This window comes from Lepidochelys kempii, chromosome 8 (genome assembly GCF_965140265.1).
Source record: "Lepidochelys kempii isolate rLepKem1 chromosome 8, rLepKem1.hap2, whole genome shotgun sequence".
Classification (NCBI taxonomy): domain Eukaryota; kingdom Metazoa; phylum Chordata; order Testudines; family Cheloniidae; genus Lepidochelys; species Lepidochelys kempii.
Window position 1 is genome coordinate 64,407,438 of NC_133263.1, and position 18,112 is coordinate 64,425,549.

General features: G+C 36.2%; 1 protein-coding gene across 4 annotated transcripts in view; it reads right to left on the reverse strand.

Annotated features, from left to right (window-relative positions):
- DENND1B (DENN domain containing 1B) overlaps positions 1 to 18,112 on the reverse strand; it is a 244,789-nt gene that overhangs the window by 116,815 nt on the left and 109,862 nt on the right. For all 4 annotated transcript variants that reach the window (XM_073356748.1, XM_073356747.1, XM_073356749.1 and 1 more), the window contains 2 exons: positions 5,205 to 5,274; positions 2,738 to 2,818 (listed from right to left, as the gene is read on the reverse strand). In XM_073356748.1, coding sequence (XP_073212849.1) covers positions 2,738 to 2,818; positions 5,205 to 5,274 — 151 coding nt within the window. The remainder of the gene's footprint in view (positions 1 to 2,737; positions 2,819 to 5,204; positions 5,275 to 18,112) is intronic.

Consider the following 18,112-nt stretch of genomic DNA (forward strand, 5'->3'; position numbering starts at 1 on the left):
AGTAGATGGAAATAGTTGAAATAATAATAATACAGAAAAGGCTTAAGTATTCAATACATATTTCTATTTTGGTACTTGGGAAAAAACAGATTATGCAGTCATATCATACAACAAATCTCTTTCCACTCCACTAATATCTCAGAAGAATGTTAAAAAGCAGCCACTAAAGTTAGATAGTTCTAAATCAGCAGGTCCAAATACCTTCCATCCAAGAGTTTTAAAAGAGCTGGCTCAGGAGCTCACTGGACCGTTAGTTTATTTTCAATAAATCTTGGAACACTGGGAAAGGTCCAGAAGACTAGAAGAAAGCTAATGTTGTGCCAATTTTTAAAAAGGGTAAACAGGATGACATCAATCCTGGGCAAAATAATGGATCAGCCAATATGGGTCTCAATTAATACAGAATGAATTGGTACTGGAATTAATGCAAATCAACATGGTTATATGGGAAAAAAGATAGTGTCAAAGTAACTTGATTTTTTTTGGATGATATTACAAGTTTGGTTGATGTAATATATTTAGACTTCTGTAAGGCGCTTGACTGGGTATCACATGACATTTTGATGAAAAATTATACAGATATAAAATTAACATGGCACACATGAAATGGATTAAGAGCTGGCTACTGATAGGTCACAAATGTAACTGAAAAGACTAAATCATTATCAAATGGAGGTGTTTCTAGGACCCACAGGATCAGTTCTTGACCCTATGCTCTTTAATGTTTTTATTAATAATCTGGAAGAATGCATAAAATCGTCACTGATAAAGTTTGCAGATGACACAAAATTTGGGGGAGTGGTAAATAAAGAAGAGGATAGGTCAATACCATAGAGCAATCTGGATCACTTTGTCAGCAAGCAAGCAAACAATATGCATTTTAATATCACTAAATGTAAATGTATACATCTAGGACCTAAGAATGTAGGCCACACTTACAAGACAGGGGACTCCACCCTGGGAAGCAATGACTTTGAAAAAGATTGGGGGCATGGTCAATAATCAGCTGAACATGAGCTGCCAGTGTGGCCAAAAGGGCTAATATAATCATTGGATGCACAAACAGGGGAAACTCATGTAGGAGTAGAGAGGTTATTTTACCTCCGTATTTGGCACTGGTGTGACTATTGCTGGAACACTGTGTCCAGTTCTGGTGTCCACAATTAAGAAGGATGTAGATAAATTGGACAGGGTTCAGAGAGGAGCCACAAGAACGATTAAGTGAGCTGTAGCTCACAAAAGCTTATGCTCAAATAAATTTGTTAGTCTCTAAGGTGCCACAAGTACTCCTTTTCTTTTTAAGAATGATTAAAGGATTAGAAAACATGCCTTATGGGGTAGACTCAAGGAGCTCAATCTAGTTAGCTTAACAAAGAGAAGGTTATGTGGTGATTTTATTACAGTCTACAAGTATTTACATAAGGAACAAATATTTAATAATGGGATATACAATCTAGCAGAGAAAGATATAACACAACCCAATTGCTGGAAGCCAAAGCTAAACAAATTCAGACTGGAAGTAAGGTGAAAATTTTTAACTGTGAGAGTAATTAACCACTGGAACAACATACCAAGAGTCATGGTAGACTGTCCATCACTGATAATTTTTAAATCAAGATTGGATGTTGGATGTAAATCAAGGAAGACCCCAATACTGTTAATCCAGATGCAGTCAGCAACCAGATTCCAATCATTTTAAGGACAGTTCACATTTTGAGTCAATTGAAAATATTACCCCAAACAATTCTAAACACAAATCGGAAATACTATATATTATATGCAAAAAACTTACAACCTAATGCTTCATTAATATTAAAAATTCAAAAGACAAAAAAGGTCAAGAACTGCAAAAATTTTGGTTCTCATATTAACATTAACTTGCCCACATTTGGCATGCTTCTTTATTTTTCTACCCAGCCAGTATATATTTTAGCATGCCATTCAAAAATACCATTTCACCCAGAAAAAATATTAATTATGAAAGGTGCAAGTGTCAAAAATCGGATGGGGTGGGGTGTAATAGGCGCCTATATAAGACAAAGCCCCAAATATCGTGACTGTCCCTATAAAATCAGGATATCTGGTCACCCTATCTAAGGGAGTTGTACTCTTTGAAAAGCAAATCCAGTATGATAGCAGTAAGTGATGAGTACAACAGTTTGCTGTTCCTGTGGGAGCCATAATCCTCTACAATTTTAGGACACATTCCCACATCAGCTTACATGTGTGCAAGTTCATTGGTCTGGACCTGCAGAAATCTTTACACAGTTCAGTAAAACCCTCCCTACCCTTTTCCGCACTCCACCCTGGCATGATCAAGCACAAATGGGAAAAGGTGCAACTGCAGGCAGGCAGTAGAAAAGCCAAGCTCAGACTGACATATGACATACCCTTCCCTACTCAGGTGTTCAGAGGCCATGGAGCGGATCTTGATCCACAGCAGGAGGAACTAAAGATACTCATCTGAGACAGCTGGCAATGAACAAGATAGGGAGTAGCATTGCCAGTTGCTATGGTAGCTTGCCCTCTTACCCATGCAGCAAACCTCAATTTCTGCTAGGTTAGGACTGGAGTCTGCATAGACACACACACACACATTTTACATAGTAAGTGAATACAGTATGGTAAGCCATTTTACAATAGGAGGCAATATGATGAGATGATAATAATTTAGCACCAATACCACAAGAAACTGAGTACATTTTTACAATAGAGAGACATTACACAGGATACCTACCACGTTTAAACTGACAGGAGTGTTTGCCTTTGGCACAGGGTGGCTATACAGTGATTTTAACATATCATTCAAGTCATTTTCCTACAGGAAATATTTAAAAAGAAATACTTAATAATCATATACAAAGAATACATATTCCACTTTAACAAATATATTTTCATTTCATCACAGATAATCTCATAGTGCAACTGCCATATATTAAAGTACAAGCACAATCTATTTTTATGGCTCAAAGAATGATCATCACTTGCAAGTTCTGAAGTCAGTTTTTTTAACATTTATTTTCTTTCTCTACAATTCCTGATATACACATGTAATTTAACCATGTTACTTGAACCCCTTCAAAACGGTTCAAGCTAAAAATGGTATTAACACAGTTTATCTGGCCTGACAACACCTTTCTAAAATTGTATTAGCCTTTGGACCTCTCTATACAACATTTAACTGAATTTATAATCAAGCAAAGATATGGTGGACTCTACATATGGCTTGGATCTGTACACAACATGGTTAGCACAAGTTTAATCACCATGGCAGTTAATGTGCCTAGGCTGCCACATGGTTGTCTTTCTGTGACCTGAACGGGTCACTATACTTATGTTGCTTCAAAGACAATTCTCCCTAATCATATCTGTGTTACTGAGTTGCCTGGGTCTTCTTTCCTCCCAGCTCTACATATAATAGGGTCTCCCAGGATGCATTTCCCTTTGGATTGCTTGTGGCGCTCCATGTATATGTCCTACAGGCACTCTAACCCCCTACTTAGACGATGCGGTAGCACCTCTGAATTTCCCAAAATGCATTAACGCAAACATCATTAGGCAAAGCGGTACATGTGAATGCATACAGATGTCATACGGTAGTACAGTAAATAAAGTTGCTGTGGAAACACAACTCAAATGTGTTTTTTGTTACTGGGTCTGTTTAAGGTGTCACAACCTGGTTTCCAAACGGAATTGTACTTAGGAGTGATAATGGAACCTAGATCATGATTTTTATATTCATAAACTCGGTCCTAAATGGAACAGGCAAGCACAACAGTTTGAAATATTATAAAACAGTTTGGCTAATGAGATCAAGCTAAATGTGGAGAAAGGTTCAGCATGTCAGCAGAACTGTACATTCAACTTTCATATAAACTGAACCAATTTGTCTGAAGAGGGCTGCCATCTCTCTATGCAAAGATGGGTGGAATTACTCAGGTATTAGCAAATAAGGCCTTAGGTTTAGATCTTTGACTGGGTCAGGGAGACAAGAAGGAGCTCTCTGATAGATTTATTAGTCCAAGAGACAGGGGACAAGGCAGTACACCAAATCGAATACTTTCAATTTGTACAGTGCCAGAAAGAACTTCTGGCCCACTAAAACGTAGAGTTCTTTAACATATACTATAATAAAGTTGCAGCTTTGTCAGCTATACATTGAACTACTATTTATTTGTTTAGTGCCAACAAGCAATGAGAAAGACCCAAAGGTAAAGACGGTCCTTGCCCTGCATGAGCCTCGTCTTTCAAGCATAACCTCAATAAAAAGTCCCGACTATTACAATTAAATAGTAAGATTAAGACAAAACAAAATTTAATATGATTTAATATGCTAACAACGGGAGTTCAGTGACCATTACAATCCGTTTTACTTAAGTTAATGCAACTGGGCTATTATATTTTCTTTATACATAAAATTTTATTGTTTTCTTTAGTCTGTTTCCAATAGATATAATTATTGCATGTATATTCTTTCAATCTCAACATCTGCAGCCAACAGCATATGGCTAACTTTTTTCTCTTTTGAAAACGACCATCTAGTATACCTAGATACTTGAAGCAGGAAAGTTTATCTTTAATACTTTTAATAAAGACAGATGCCAGTATTTTCTTTCCTGAGTAATCCTGTGAATGTATCTAATTGCTCATGAATATGCAAACTAAACTATCATGATTCTTCACTGAGTGCTGCAAGCAGTTTCCCCCTTCTAGTCAAGATGACAGTATGACGAAGTAGTTTTTAGTTAATATGAAGGGCAAAGTAGTACATCAAATCTAATGCAGTTCAGAAAAAGTGTTTGTATCTGATAGTTCCTGAGATTTGGGGTTTATCTGGTTAACAATCAACATATCATAGAGTTCTCCAGTGGCTTGACACTCTGCTCACACTTAGCCCAGGATTTGTTTACAGAAGGACTCTGACACTTTGCTGTAGTATGTTCTCAGCAGCTTTTAAAAATTAATACATGACATCCACATAATAGTGGCAGCAGCATATCCAATTTTTTTTTAATTCCATTGGGATATGTCAAACTTCTGACAACTTACAAAATTAAAATGCATACATTTTTTATTTTGTTGCAAATTTTAAATACATTGTTCAAACATGCAGACAGTATGAAACAGCTTTGTAGGATTTAAAATTATTACGATTAATTTCAAGTAAAATAGTTTATTAGATGTAAACAAGTATCTAAAAGTACCTGTTCTTTAGCCAAATAATCTGCCAGAGTATTTAACAACTTGTAGTATACCTCAAACCATGGCAGGTAACTGTAAAATAGAAATATGTATATTGTTACTATTTTTACCAAATATAATAAGAAAATTATTGTCTATTTTCCAGTGTCCCATAATATTATTGCAGATTAACTTTAATCATACTTCCATCATAAACATTTTGAGCAAATGCTAACTTGCGTATTTTTTTATTTATGACAGTATATTATTTCCAGGAAGCATACTAATTACATTTCTTAAAGTTGTGCTTGTTATACAAAACTATACTTTTAAACATCCAGTTCAGCAGTACCATTAATGCTTATATTTCAGCACTTCATAGGAAAAATGCAATAGGTAAGCCATTTCTGGTTATACAGTAAGACAAACAAGCATTACAGACACAAAAGTGAAGAAAGATCTCAAAACTGTTTGATTTTTCTAACTATATTTTAAGACCAAAAGCATTTCAAACATTCCTGAGTGGATATAAATGTAATTCATCATGTGCTTAGTGGCTATCGTTCCATGCACTCATGCGATTTCTTTTTGTGAAAATTAGATTTGCCTTAGACCTCAGTCCTATATTGTGTAGTTCATGAGCAGACTGCCATAACTGTATGGAACCCCCATGAAGTCTCTAGGGCTTTCTGTGGACAAAACAGCCCACACACACAATACCCCATGCAAGATTGGGTCCCTAAAGCACTATTATAGATTCAAAAATATTTCAAATAAATATTGGTCTCTCTGCAAAATAATCTCTACATAGAGACTTTAGAAGCCATGTTCATGTACAGATATTAGGCATGTACATGTACAAATATATGAACATAAAGAATATTTAATAATCTTCAAACCCAAGTCTGCAGATCGCATGCATGCGGCATTCTCAGACCTCAAGGTAGTTATCAGATAACAAACGTGGTCCCGATCTTTCCAGTCCTTACACATATCGGTAACTTTGCATCAGCAAATTATTGTGTGTCCAGATGGTGGGCTTTTATCTCTGACGTCACTAATGACTGGACATTAATTCTTTTAAAATGTAAAAAAAAAAAAAAAAAAAAAAAATTTTCATGCACACAATTTAAATTTAGTAAATCTTACCATTATTACCCAGAACAATACCAAAATAAATTACATATGTACAAGCTACTATGTACGTTTTCTTCTGTTTTAGTATTTCATCACAAACATAATGGTACCAGTAGAATACTGCCAATTGAATACTACAAATTCTATAATTGGTTTAAAAGTTTTGGGAGGAAGCCTTTTTTTAAGGCTTATTTCATTAGCAAAATATTGTAATGTAATTTTATCACATAGAAACCCACAGATGTACATTGTACAGGATATTAAGAAATACTGTGAAATACTGCATTTATAACAGCCAATACCTGTTTTGGATATATTTGTGAAGTTTAAAGGCTATGCATCAGAGAGTATTATGCTAGCTGCATGCCAATTGCCAAAGAAAACACCCAGGATAAAGATTCTAGAAGCTTTTCCTCAGAGGAAAGGGAAACCTGTTAAAGTAGTTTTCATGGAGATCTGAGTTGGTGTGGAAGCCAGTCTTGTCCAATGAGTGGACTGAAGAGTTAAGATTTTTTCATAAAAGCTCAGGTGACCAAGCCAAGTAAATAGAGGGCCAGGCGGAAGAAACAGAATCTCCAGTTTTCAAGTCAGGGAATGGTATGAATTTATTATTTTAGTTTGAGTTTGGGACATGATGATTGTTTACATTACAAAGTAATCTTAAGGAGGACTTGTGGTACCTTAGAGACTAACAAATTTATTAGACCATAAGTTTTTGTGAGCTGTACCTGTAGCTGTAGCTCACGAAAGCTTATGCTCTAATAAATTTGTTAGTCTCTAAGGTGCCACAAGTACTCCTTTTCTTTGTACGGATACAGACTAACACGGCTGCTACTCTGAAAAAAGTAATTTTAGTTTGCTATTCTTATAGTTACTTCACTGTTGGTTCTTATAGTAATTCCTCTTTTGCCTGATTCAGTTTTCCTTTTCTATCTTTGTATGTTTGGGAATAGCCCATTACTAAAGTTATAGTCTGAGAATCAATGTTATCCTCTAATCTATTTTCCCACATCTTATGGAGAATGTTTTATTAAAAATAATAGTAGCAGTGTTCAAAAGGGATGAAATAGCAGCTGATTTTACTGCCTTTGCAGCACACTACTAAATACTGTAAGAGAAATCCAAAAAGAAGATTATTAAGCCATGGAAATAAACAACATTATTAGTATTAATTACATGCCTACAGAGTGTTTGGAGCTGCATAAGACAAGTATAAAAACAGTCCCTGCCTCATGGAATTTAAATTGTAGAAGGCTGACATAGAGGAGACGGGAAACATTGGAAGCCAAAGCTAACGTGCAATGTTTTTCTTTTTCTTAAATATTATTTTGCATTTGCTTCCTTTAGGCAGGGTTTAAAAATAAGACTTTTGGAGGAATAAAGGAAAGGATGGTTTGCTTGGAGAATCAGAAATAGGAATCAGAGTAGCAGCCGTATTAGTCTGTATTCGCAAAAAGAAAAGTACTTGTGGCACCTTAGAGACTAACCAATTTATTTGAGCATAAGAAATAGGAAGTTATTCCATGTCAAAGAGGCAGTGCAGAAAAATGCACAAAGATAGCGGACCAGCAGAAGGAAATAAATGGTGTTGTCTGTATCTGCACTTCTGAAGAATGACAATTCATGATCCATGGGTCAGGTGAAACCCAGAGGAAACTGTAAGGTGTTCAATTTATCTACCTAAGAAAAACTTCATTGATTCTGACTGACTTTTATCCAAGGATTTTACTCCAAGGAGTTTCAGGATTTAAAATCTGATCTTTGACCACCAGAAAGCTTTCCACAGAATATAAAAGCCCATCCTATGTTTTCCATGTGTCTAACCAGACATGTCTGTAAGAATAAATTAATGGAGGGTTGTGAGGGGTTGATTGTTTCCACAAATGGAGACAGAAAAAACAATATTTTCCATTTGGCATATTATGCCAGTTCCAAATATCTCACCATTATTTGTTTGTTAGTTTTTTTAAAAAAGCACACACTATTCTGCAAGTATGACTATGCAATACACATAAAATATGGCATCTATACCATCTGATTTAAAACTGCCTGGTTTCATAATTCTAACATTTATTTATGAAAGGCTATAACCCAAAAAAGGGTCAATAATATGCAAATTTTCAGAGGCAAGCATGCAAAAGGGAGCATTTATTTTGAAAACTTTCCTATTTAAAAAGATTTTTAAATGTATATGTCAAATATTACCTCTCCCCCACATTGCAATTTTATCAAACTCAAGGTTTTAAAATGTGAACTGGTTTTTAAAAAGTGGGATAAACTGACTGATGGTAGTTCTGTACCAAGTGTATCTAGCATACAGTAGAACCTCAGAGTTACGAACTGACCAAACACACATCTCATTTGGAACCAGAAGTACACAATCAGGCAGCGGCAGAGACAACAAACAAACAAACAAAACCAGATATGTTACAGAACTGTGATAAATGTAAACTACTAGAAAAATAAAGGGAAAGTTTAAAAAAAGATTTGACAAGGTAAGGAAACTGTTTCTGTGCTTGTTTCATTTAAATTAAAATGGTTAAAAGCAGCATTTTCTTCTGTATAGTAAAGTTTCAAAGCTGTATTAAGTCAATGTTCAGTTGTAAACTTTTGAAAGAACAACCATAACGTTCTGTTCAGAGTTATGAACATTTCAGATTTCAGAGTAGCAGCCATGTTAGTCTGTATTCGCAAAAAGAAAAGGAGTACTTGTGGCACCTTAGAGACTAACAAATGTATTTGAGCATTAGCTTTCGTGAGCTACAGCATCCGATGAAGTGAGCTGTAGCTCACAAAAGCTTATGCTCAAATACATTTGTTAGTCTCTAAGGTGCCACAAGTACTCCTTTTCTTTTTGCGAACATTTCAGAGTTACAAACAGCCTCCATTCCCGAGGTGTTCATAACTCTGAGGTTCTACTGTATCTTTAAAATGGCAGAGTTTGAAATGACTTAGCTATTTTAGCTGTTCATATATCAATATGCTCACGAAAACAAGTGGCAATGTGTTAACATCTCTCATTATTTCAGCTGATGCTGATTAGCTTTGACTTTGAATGAAAATATTTTTCCCTGAAGCAGCTTTTGGGAAATATATGCCTGCACCCTAGCTAATTCACAAGAGTAGATAGTCCCAGTTCTGTGTAGTTCAGAGACACTGACCTGTCCAAGAGAGTTGACAAATTTGAACTAGTATTTATTTTTTTATATAGATGATGGGTAAGGTTTAAAATATTGGAAAATTTGATGTGATAAAAAATAAAAATAAAGATTTCAAGAATCTGCTTCTGTCTGAAGAAACACACATCTCCCCAAACTGTGACGACTTCAGATGTCTTGCCCAATATGTGACTGCAGCTCACACTGAAGCAGATGTCTTTCTGAAATCTGCTAGAGGCTTTAGGCTCCTGCAGAGAGTCCGCAAGTCAGCAGAGTTTGGGCTGAAGCAGCCTGTTTCCTGAAAGCTGCTACAGACACACACTAGACAGTTAGCCTTTTTTAAAAGGCTTTAATGCACATTGTGCAGTCTGTTAACTACATCTGAGTCCATATCTCAGTGCTTTAACAGACGTTTATGCTACCTGGTAGTATTTATGGTAGTTAAAGTGTGACTTTACTGCATAACTTGATTACAGTATTTGCTCTTCAATACCCTAGGATATAATTGTTCAGTGTACCCCACCACACTTAACTAAAGGGCACTCAGTGAATGTTGTGTGTTATGGTGAAACACGGACTATAAAATTCCACAAAATGATTGCTTCTGGAAGTTTCTTCCTGATAGATTATCTTTCCTGTTATCTTTTGGAAATATGTTAATAGTAGAGTTTATTGGGTGACTGAAATGCAACATATATGTCTAATGGGGAAATTGTGAACTGCAAAACCCAACACATATCAAACACTGTACCATATAGCAAATAAAAAGTGACTTTCTCAGTCTAATATAGTGATGTAGATTCGTGTTTTGTTCTAAGTATATATCTACAAAATCATCGTACAATTTATAAATTACAGAATCATTTTTCATACTGGTCACGTGGTGTTAGTTTAGACTATCCATCAATTTTCCTGTGTTGTGCCATGTAGCAACATCTCAGCAGTAGTACTACAGTATCTTTTCCTACTGAAGTGAGATGTAGCTGACGAAAACTTATGCTCAAATAAATTTGTTAGTCTCTAAGGTGCCACTAGTACTCCTTTTCTTTTTGCGAATACAGACTAACACGGCTACTACTCTGAACCCTTTTCCTACTATGTTTCTCTTTTCAGTAGAAAACACAAAGCTCTAAAATATATGTCCCTTGACTTCTGAGTCTTCATTTTTCATTATCAAGAGCACACTGTAAAAACAAGTGTTCCCATTTTAATCTCACATAATGCTTATATTTATCTCTAACAATCCATGAACTTAGCTCCCACTTACTACAAAAACACAAATTGATACAATATTAAAATAGATGCAGAGAGAAAGGTCATATTCATATTCTGAAACTAGTGATGCTTAGCACACAGCTAAGACAGGTTTTCCTTCCTTATAAGTAGGCATACTTACTGTGCTTCAAATATTTCTTCCTTTAAGAAAAAAATAAACTAATTTTATATGCCCACATTCTAGCTGCTAACAAAAATTTGAATTATAAAAAATAAAGTGAAGGAAAACAAAGTAAAAATCTTAGTTGAATACAATGTTTTAAATACTACAGTAGAAAGCCTTTTACTTCATAGTTGGAATACTAAAACAATAATTACCTTTAGCTTAAAAACTGTTAAAACCATAGAAAATTAGGTTAAAATAATTTTAAGCATGCCACTTATAACCAAAAGAGCAAGGGAAGCAAAACTTAATTCACACAGTTGCAGAAAACAAAAAGAACAAAATATACACATCATCCTGACAGCACAAAACTAATTAAAAAAAAAAAAAAACAACCTCAGAGTGGTTTTTAAGCAAATCTTTTTTTCAGGTATCCAATAGTGCAAATTAAGTCCAGTGTTTCTGCCCAGATTTTTAACTTTATTTTCTTTAAAATACTCCAACAGTGCACTGCAAAGAGGGGAAAAGAAGGCAATTGGACCTCCTGAATATTTTTTTTTCTTGGGTGTGATTATCTAATAGGTGCTAGTAATTATATGAGAATTTTATTCTTAAAACAAATGCTTAACTGATCGTTTCTCTTTATATTGAAAAAGAAAATATATGTAAAAGCAGCACTGCATTCATATGCACCACTGCAAAAAAAGTCAGCATGTGTGCATAACAGAAAAAATATCAGTGAGGATATGTGTCAGTTTCAAGCTCACAGAGACGACTATACGTGTTTAAAAATTACTTTAAAAGTGATGTGATACAGTATTATTTGTCACTGGACAATAGAGGCTCTTGTCGAGCAACGGTAGCCTAATATCAAAGCCTGAGCTTGCAAACACTTATTCCCATTAATAATCTCATTGATTTGAACAGGATTACTTGTGAAAGTATTTGCAGGATTCGGACAATCTTGATAGAAAATGAGCCTTAATGCTTTTATTAAAAATAAATATGGGCTCAAAACTGCCACACTGATTTATTTTGGGTACAATTAAAAAGAAAAGTCTCTAAATAAGGAAGCACTTGCTACCCAAGTTTGAACTCATACAAATATGTATGATCAATTTATTATATTATTATTTCACTGCCTTACAATAACAACAAAAGGCTTGAAGCCCCATTGTGGTAGCCACTGTAGAAACACAAAGGAAGATATGCAATGGAGTTTTCATAAGTACCTAAGTGACTTAGGCTGCTAAGTCCCCTCTCCAGAGAGGGCTCAGGGTGAGATAATGCACGCTATGGGGGAGTGATTTCCAAAGCATACTCATGTGTTGTGCATTATCGGTCCATGAAGACCCTGTTGGTGCATACATCTACACAGACCAACTAATTTGTGCACTTCAGGAATCACACTCCCACAGTGTGCAACTCCCTACCATGCAGACAAGCCCTCAGACTCTTGGGAGCCTAAATCTCATTGATTTGCAATGAGATGTGAGCTTCTAAATGTCTAAATTACCTTTGAAAATAGGACTTCAGCTCCTATCACTTTTGAAAACTTTACTCATGGTCTCTGCCCTGAAGAGTTTACTATGTATAAGCTTCTGAAAAGCAAATATGGAAAAACTTGACAATCTATTCATTCACTGGCATATGAGGTGCTATGACCAATTTTTCTTGGAATGAAAAGAATAAATCCTATAACTCAACTTCTGCAACACAGATCATGAAAATGAAAATTTAATGCTTTTAAAATCCAGGAGATTGTATCTAAAAATGTGCACATTGCGGTCATGAAAAAAACACTACCACAAGATATTTCATGGGTAATTTAAAAAGCGTATTTAGCATTTTTTTCTAATCCAAAGTAGCAACAAGGCAGGAGCTCAAACTTTTATTCAAAGTCATGCATCATCTTTGTTGCAGTAAGTAGACTTCCACCTCACTTATACTTCTACAATAGCTCTGATAAAACTTTTACATTCATGAGTCAAAGGTTAAATAAAGGAAAGGAAATGTTTTCTGTCAAATAGTCAGGTAACCACTAACAGTCCTGAACTAGCAGCAGGAATCTAACTTCTAGTAATCAAATAAAACTAAGGAAACCGCCTTTCCGTAGCTAAATGTCTAATGTCTAGGGGCTACTTTTCTGTCTGGAAAATTGACACAAAATGTGCAAAATTGAAACATTCTGCTTCTAAGGGATTTGCCTAAAGGAAGAGTGAGAAAGCTTCAAGCATGGTCTGAGTTGAAGAACTACAAAGGCTTACCATATAAACCTGTCTTCCTTATTAGAGCATTTCATTTGGAAATGTAGGTGACAATTTTACAGTCATAAAATTTCATTAATCAAATCTAAGGCAGAAAATTTTTAATGATGTCTTGCATTTCTCAGTGTACATAAGGTCAATATTAGAAGCAGTCAGCAACTGCAAAATTTTAACAAAATGAATCACAGCTGTAATAGTTGGCCTTTCTATTCAAACAATGTAGTTGTAGACAATAAAACATTAATTTAGTATTGCTCAATATCTGTAGTACATGTTTTTTCTAAATATTATCAAAATATTTAGTAATAAAATATAAAAGAATCACATTTCCCCCCATGATAACAGAAGAATACTTAAAATTTACAAACATATTACAGGATATCAATCAAATCTGAATTTGCAAACATTTGCCATTATTCATATAAAGAAGTGAATTGGAAAAAAGACCCAATCTAGCACACAGACACAACAGGGTATATTTAAAAAACACTCTGAAGGGGCACCCCATTGTGCTTACATACTAGAGGGCATGTTAGCTGAAAAGTTCGGAGGGGACCACGCACACAGCAGGAGTCTACATTGTGAGCTTCACAAAGCAGTCTTAAAGAGTCCTGCAAAGAATCATGCACAACTAATGGACGTGAATCCAACAGATTTTTTTTCTGGATTCACTATATGGTTGGTTTCCCACTTATTTCTAATGGGCTTTGGGTTTGGTAGCTGGAATCAGAATCTGCACAATCATTTAAGGTACATTGTATCAATGTCTCTTTCTTTAAAATTAAAAGATGTTAAATCTATATACTGGGTTATTTTTCTTTCACTGTGTCAACATAAACAAAATATACTTACACTAGATGCCACCTTATAGAAAACTTTGAAAAAAACATTCTATCTTAGAGACAATTCTCCCTGTATACACCCACCCACCTACAGTCTGCATTTTTCTTCCTCTTCTTTTATTACTGTAAGCATTTTCATGAGTACAAGAAGAGTACATCTTGTGGTATTTATTCTCCTGTGGCTACAATGTCAAAACTGGTTTCCTCATATTAAAGTTTCGAGTGAAGAATAAACTACAAGAGAAGTGAACCCATTAACTACAAGACGGACAGTATTTCACAGCCAGCTGGAAGCCGCCACTTAATGACATCATGTTTACCTCAGCAGGACTGCCACCGATCAAATCTATTTCTTTAGAGGTCTGGCACTGACTAGCACATAGCAAGGTGCCATCCATAAAAGGAAGCTACAGGTGAAAGGAAGGATCCCTGCTTTTGTTCTGCTTTCCACCTGCGCACTCAACAACCCACCCAATCTCTTTACTTTCCTCTCTCCTTTCTGCTTGGCCTGCTCCTGCTTCCCCATACAACCTTCACAGGCTGTACTGAATTTAGTTACATGTAACTGTGGCATTATGCCCCATATTCTTCATAGAGATATTGTTATGATATGATTAGGGCATAACTATGATGTATCTTATACACGATAGGTCATGTGACATATCATTGAAAAGTTATGATTTACTGAATATGATTATCCTATTTGTATGCATGTATCATTTTTGTATCTGAAGTTAGGAATATTGTCTATGCATCTATTACAAATGTGTTTACACCTGGGGAATGCCCATAGGCAGAATGCAATCAGTCTAGATGGCAGGTTGGGAAGGACCAGTAGGGAGAACAATAGATCTTTGAAGATTCTAAGCTCTCACCGGGAAGCCTTCCTGGGGATGCTGCAAACAGCCTCTGAGTCATGGCTGCGGTGGCCCTACAGGGACATATGACCAAGTCACCTGGTACTGGACTCCATCATAACGCTAGTGTTTTTCCACTGATGGGAGTGGGAATCAAACTGCGAGACAAAGGGTTTCCAACATACGCAAAAGCTATTTAAGGCAGAGGAGTGACATCATCATGGTTCGTTCTTCACTGACTCCCTGCCCAAGAAAGAGGACTGCTGGAAACACCTGAGAAACAAAAAGACTGAACTGGGGGAAAAGGGCTCAACCCAGACTAGATGGTTGTCTAGTCTGTGAAAGGAATTACTGGAGTTTTAAGCTGCAACAAGTGTAGCTTGCCTTCAAGAATCTGGCTAAAACATTACGGGTAAGAATTTACTACACATATCCAATTTCTTTAGTATATTAAACTTAGATTGCATGTTTGTTTTATTTGCTAGGTAATCCTCTTTGATCTGTTTGCTATCCCTTATAATCACCTAAAATCTATCTTTTGTAGTTAATAAACTTGTTTTGTTTTGTCTAAAACCAGCGTGTGGAAATCATAAATGTGGGACAGAAAACTGTATATTCCTCTCCACATTGAGCGAGGGGGTGAATTTCATGAGTTTATGCTCTACAGATCTCTGCACAGCACAAGATGGTACAATTTTGGGTTTGCCCTATGGATGGGTGTACTTGAGTACCGGGCAGTTCCTTAGCTGAGCCTTTCCATTCAGAGCCAAGCTCAGCATCTGTGTGAAGCTGCAGCTGGATATGTCCCTACCTCTATGTGTGGTGGTAAAGTGCAGTCTGAAGCCTGAAGGAGGGCTCGGCAGACTGCACAGCAGTACAGTGTAAAGCGAACCTAGGCTGGTGGATCAGGCAGGCTCAGTGGTACCCCTGTTCCAAGTGGCATCCCGGGGGGAATCCATCACAGTTACCATTTCAGTTTGCTAAATGGGGCCCTCTTCATCTTCTGCCCTTGATCTTCCCCCAATTTGCCTTTATTAAAGCTACAGGAAACAATCTTAAGCAATCCTTAAAAGAACAGATAATGTTGATGCAATCAAAAATTAATCTTTTGTTCAAGAACTTGCATCAATTTAAGATTTCCTTTGTATGTGGTGAATCTTTAAAATAAAAAAAAAGCATACACTGTGGATACTCAGATGCAATTCTAGCACAAATCTGTGTGTGAATACTAACACATTTGGCCACTGCTAATGAATTTTGGATGCACAGTACAGACCATATTGGATCCGAATATGTATCTATCAGAAATACATACATTCTATCAGCAAAGTTTCAATGCAATCTCAAACAGCCAGCTGCTAAAGCAAATGAAATCTCATATTTGTAAACTGCGCATTTTCAGTATTAAGGACTACTTAATACAATCACCTTACAGTACTTGATGCTTTTATATTGTACTCCATTTGTACAAAGAAAACAGTGGAAAAACAATACTCATCCTGTTGGAGATAAAGATTTAACGTGTTACAAAGTAACAGCATGATCTTTTTGAAAACCAAAATCCAGCATTCTACTCCTGAAAAGATTTCTTTGCACTCAGAGTTAACGATGTTTTTCCACACCCTCCCTCTCGAGTTAAAGATGAATATTTTACCAATCCAGAAGTACAGTTTTATAAAAGTTGGTACAACTATGTATTCGGCATTGCATTGTAAATTTGAAATTGTCACAACAGAAGCAATAAAGGCAATGTTTTTATTATGACTCAGTGAAAAATTATAGCTTGCCACTTTTCATTTCACTAGTTATTTCTACAAAGTAGCAGACCATCAGCCAGATCCTCAGCTGATTCATATTAACGTAGGTTCCACTGATTACAGTCCAGCTATGCCAATTTACACCAGCTTAGGATCTGGCTCCAGTACTTATTTTTAAGTAGACAGAACTACAGTGTGTGGAACTGATGAAGCATTTATTATGACAACATTAGAGATAAGTCAGACAACGTTAGAAGAACAAGTAGAAAATGTTATTTCTTCATCTGATGTGGAAAGGAAGGGTTGTGGGCAAAGGGAGTGAGCTAAAACAGTCACTCTCAGTCTTTCCAGACTACTGTACCCCTTTCAGAAGTCTGATTTGTCTTGCATACCCCCAAGTTACACCTCACTTAAAAACTATTTCCTTACAAAATTAGACATAAAAATACAGAAGTATCACAGCACACTAGTACTGAAAAAGTGCTTACTTTCTCATTTTTACTATATAATTATGAAATAAATCAATTGGACTATAAATATACTGAAAGGTAAGTATAATATAGTATATAGAGCAGTATAAACAAGTCATTGTCTGTATGAAAATTTAGTTTGTACTGACTTCGCTAGTGCTTTTTATGTAGCCTGTTGTACAACTAGGCAAATATCTAGATGAGTTGATGTACCCCCTAGAAGACCTTTACCTATCCCAGGGATATATGTACCCCTGGTTGAGAACCACTAAGCTAAAGCACATGAATAAATCTTCCCTGAGCATAAACAAGACATGCCAGCAAAAGGTATAACAAAGAAAATGGTTCAGTATCCTCACGCTCCACAAAAGCCAAGATGGATATATTTTTCAAGTGTTTTTATTAAATAGTTATCATCATTACTGTAAGAAAGCCAATTAATATACATAAGAAAATACAGACTTTCACATTCATATCCAATTCCTTATTCACTGGTTTGGACAAAGCAAAAAGTGAACACCAGACAGTTTGTCATTAATATATTGATTTTTTAATTACTCCAAAAACCCTGCCTGCAAGGCAATGTCATTACATTAGAGGCTGCTGAATATCCCAGTAAAGACTTGATTGGGCATTTTCAGCAACAACAAAAATGCTCTTTCTACAAACTTCTTTGCTGCCTGTTCCCTTTCTCCCTTTGTATCCAGCCTACTTATGCCCATCTTCCCTATACATGGTGCTAGGCCTTTTCCTGAGCACATCACCTAACCTCCTGATGCCCTTCACCAGCTCCTCTAGACCAGTGTTTTTCAAATCGTGGGTCAAGACTTGGTATTGGGTCACGGCATTCCAGGCACTGGGTTGCCTTGCTCTGGTCAGCACTGCCAACCGGGTTGTTAAAAGTTCTGTTGGCAGCGCTGCCCAACTAAGGCAGGCTAGTGCCCACCTGCTCCAACACTGCGCTGCACCCCGGAAGCGGCCAGCAGCGGGTCCGGATTCTAGGCAGTGGGGCCACAGGGCTCCGCACACTGCCCCCACCTCAAGCACCAGCTCTACACTCCCATT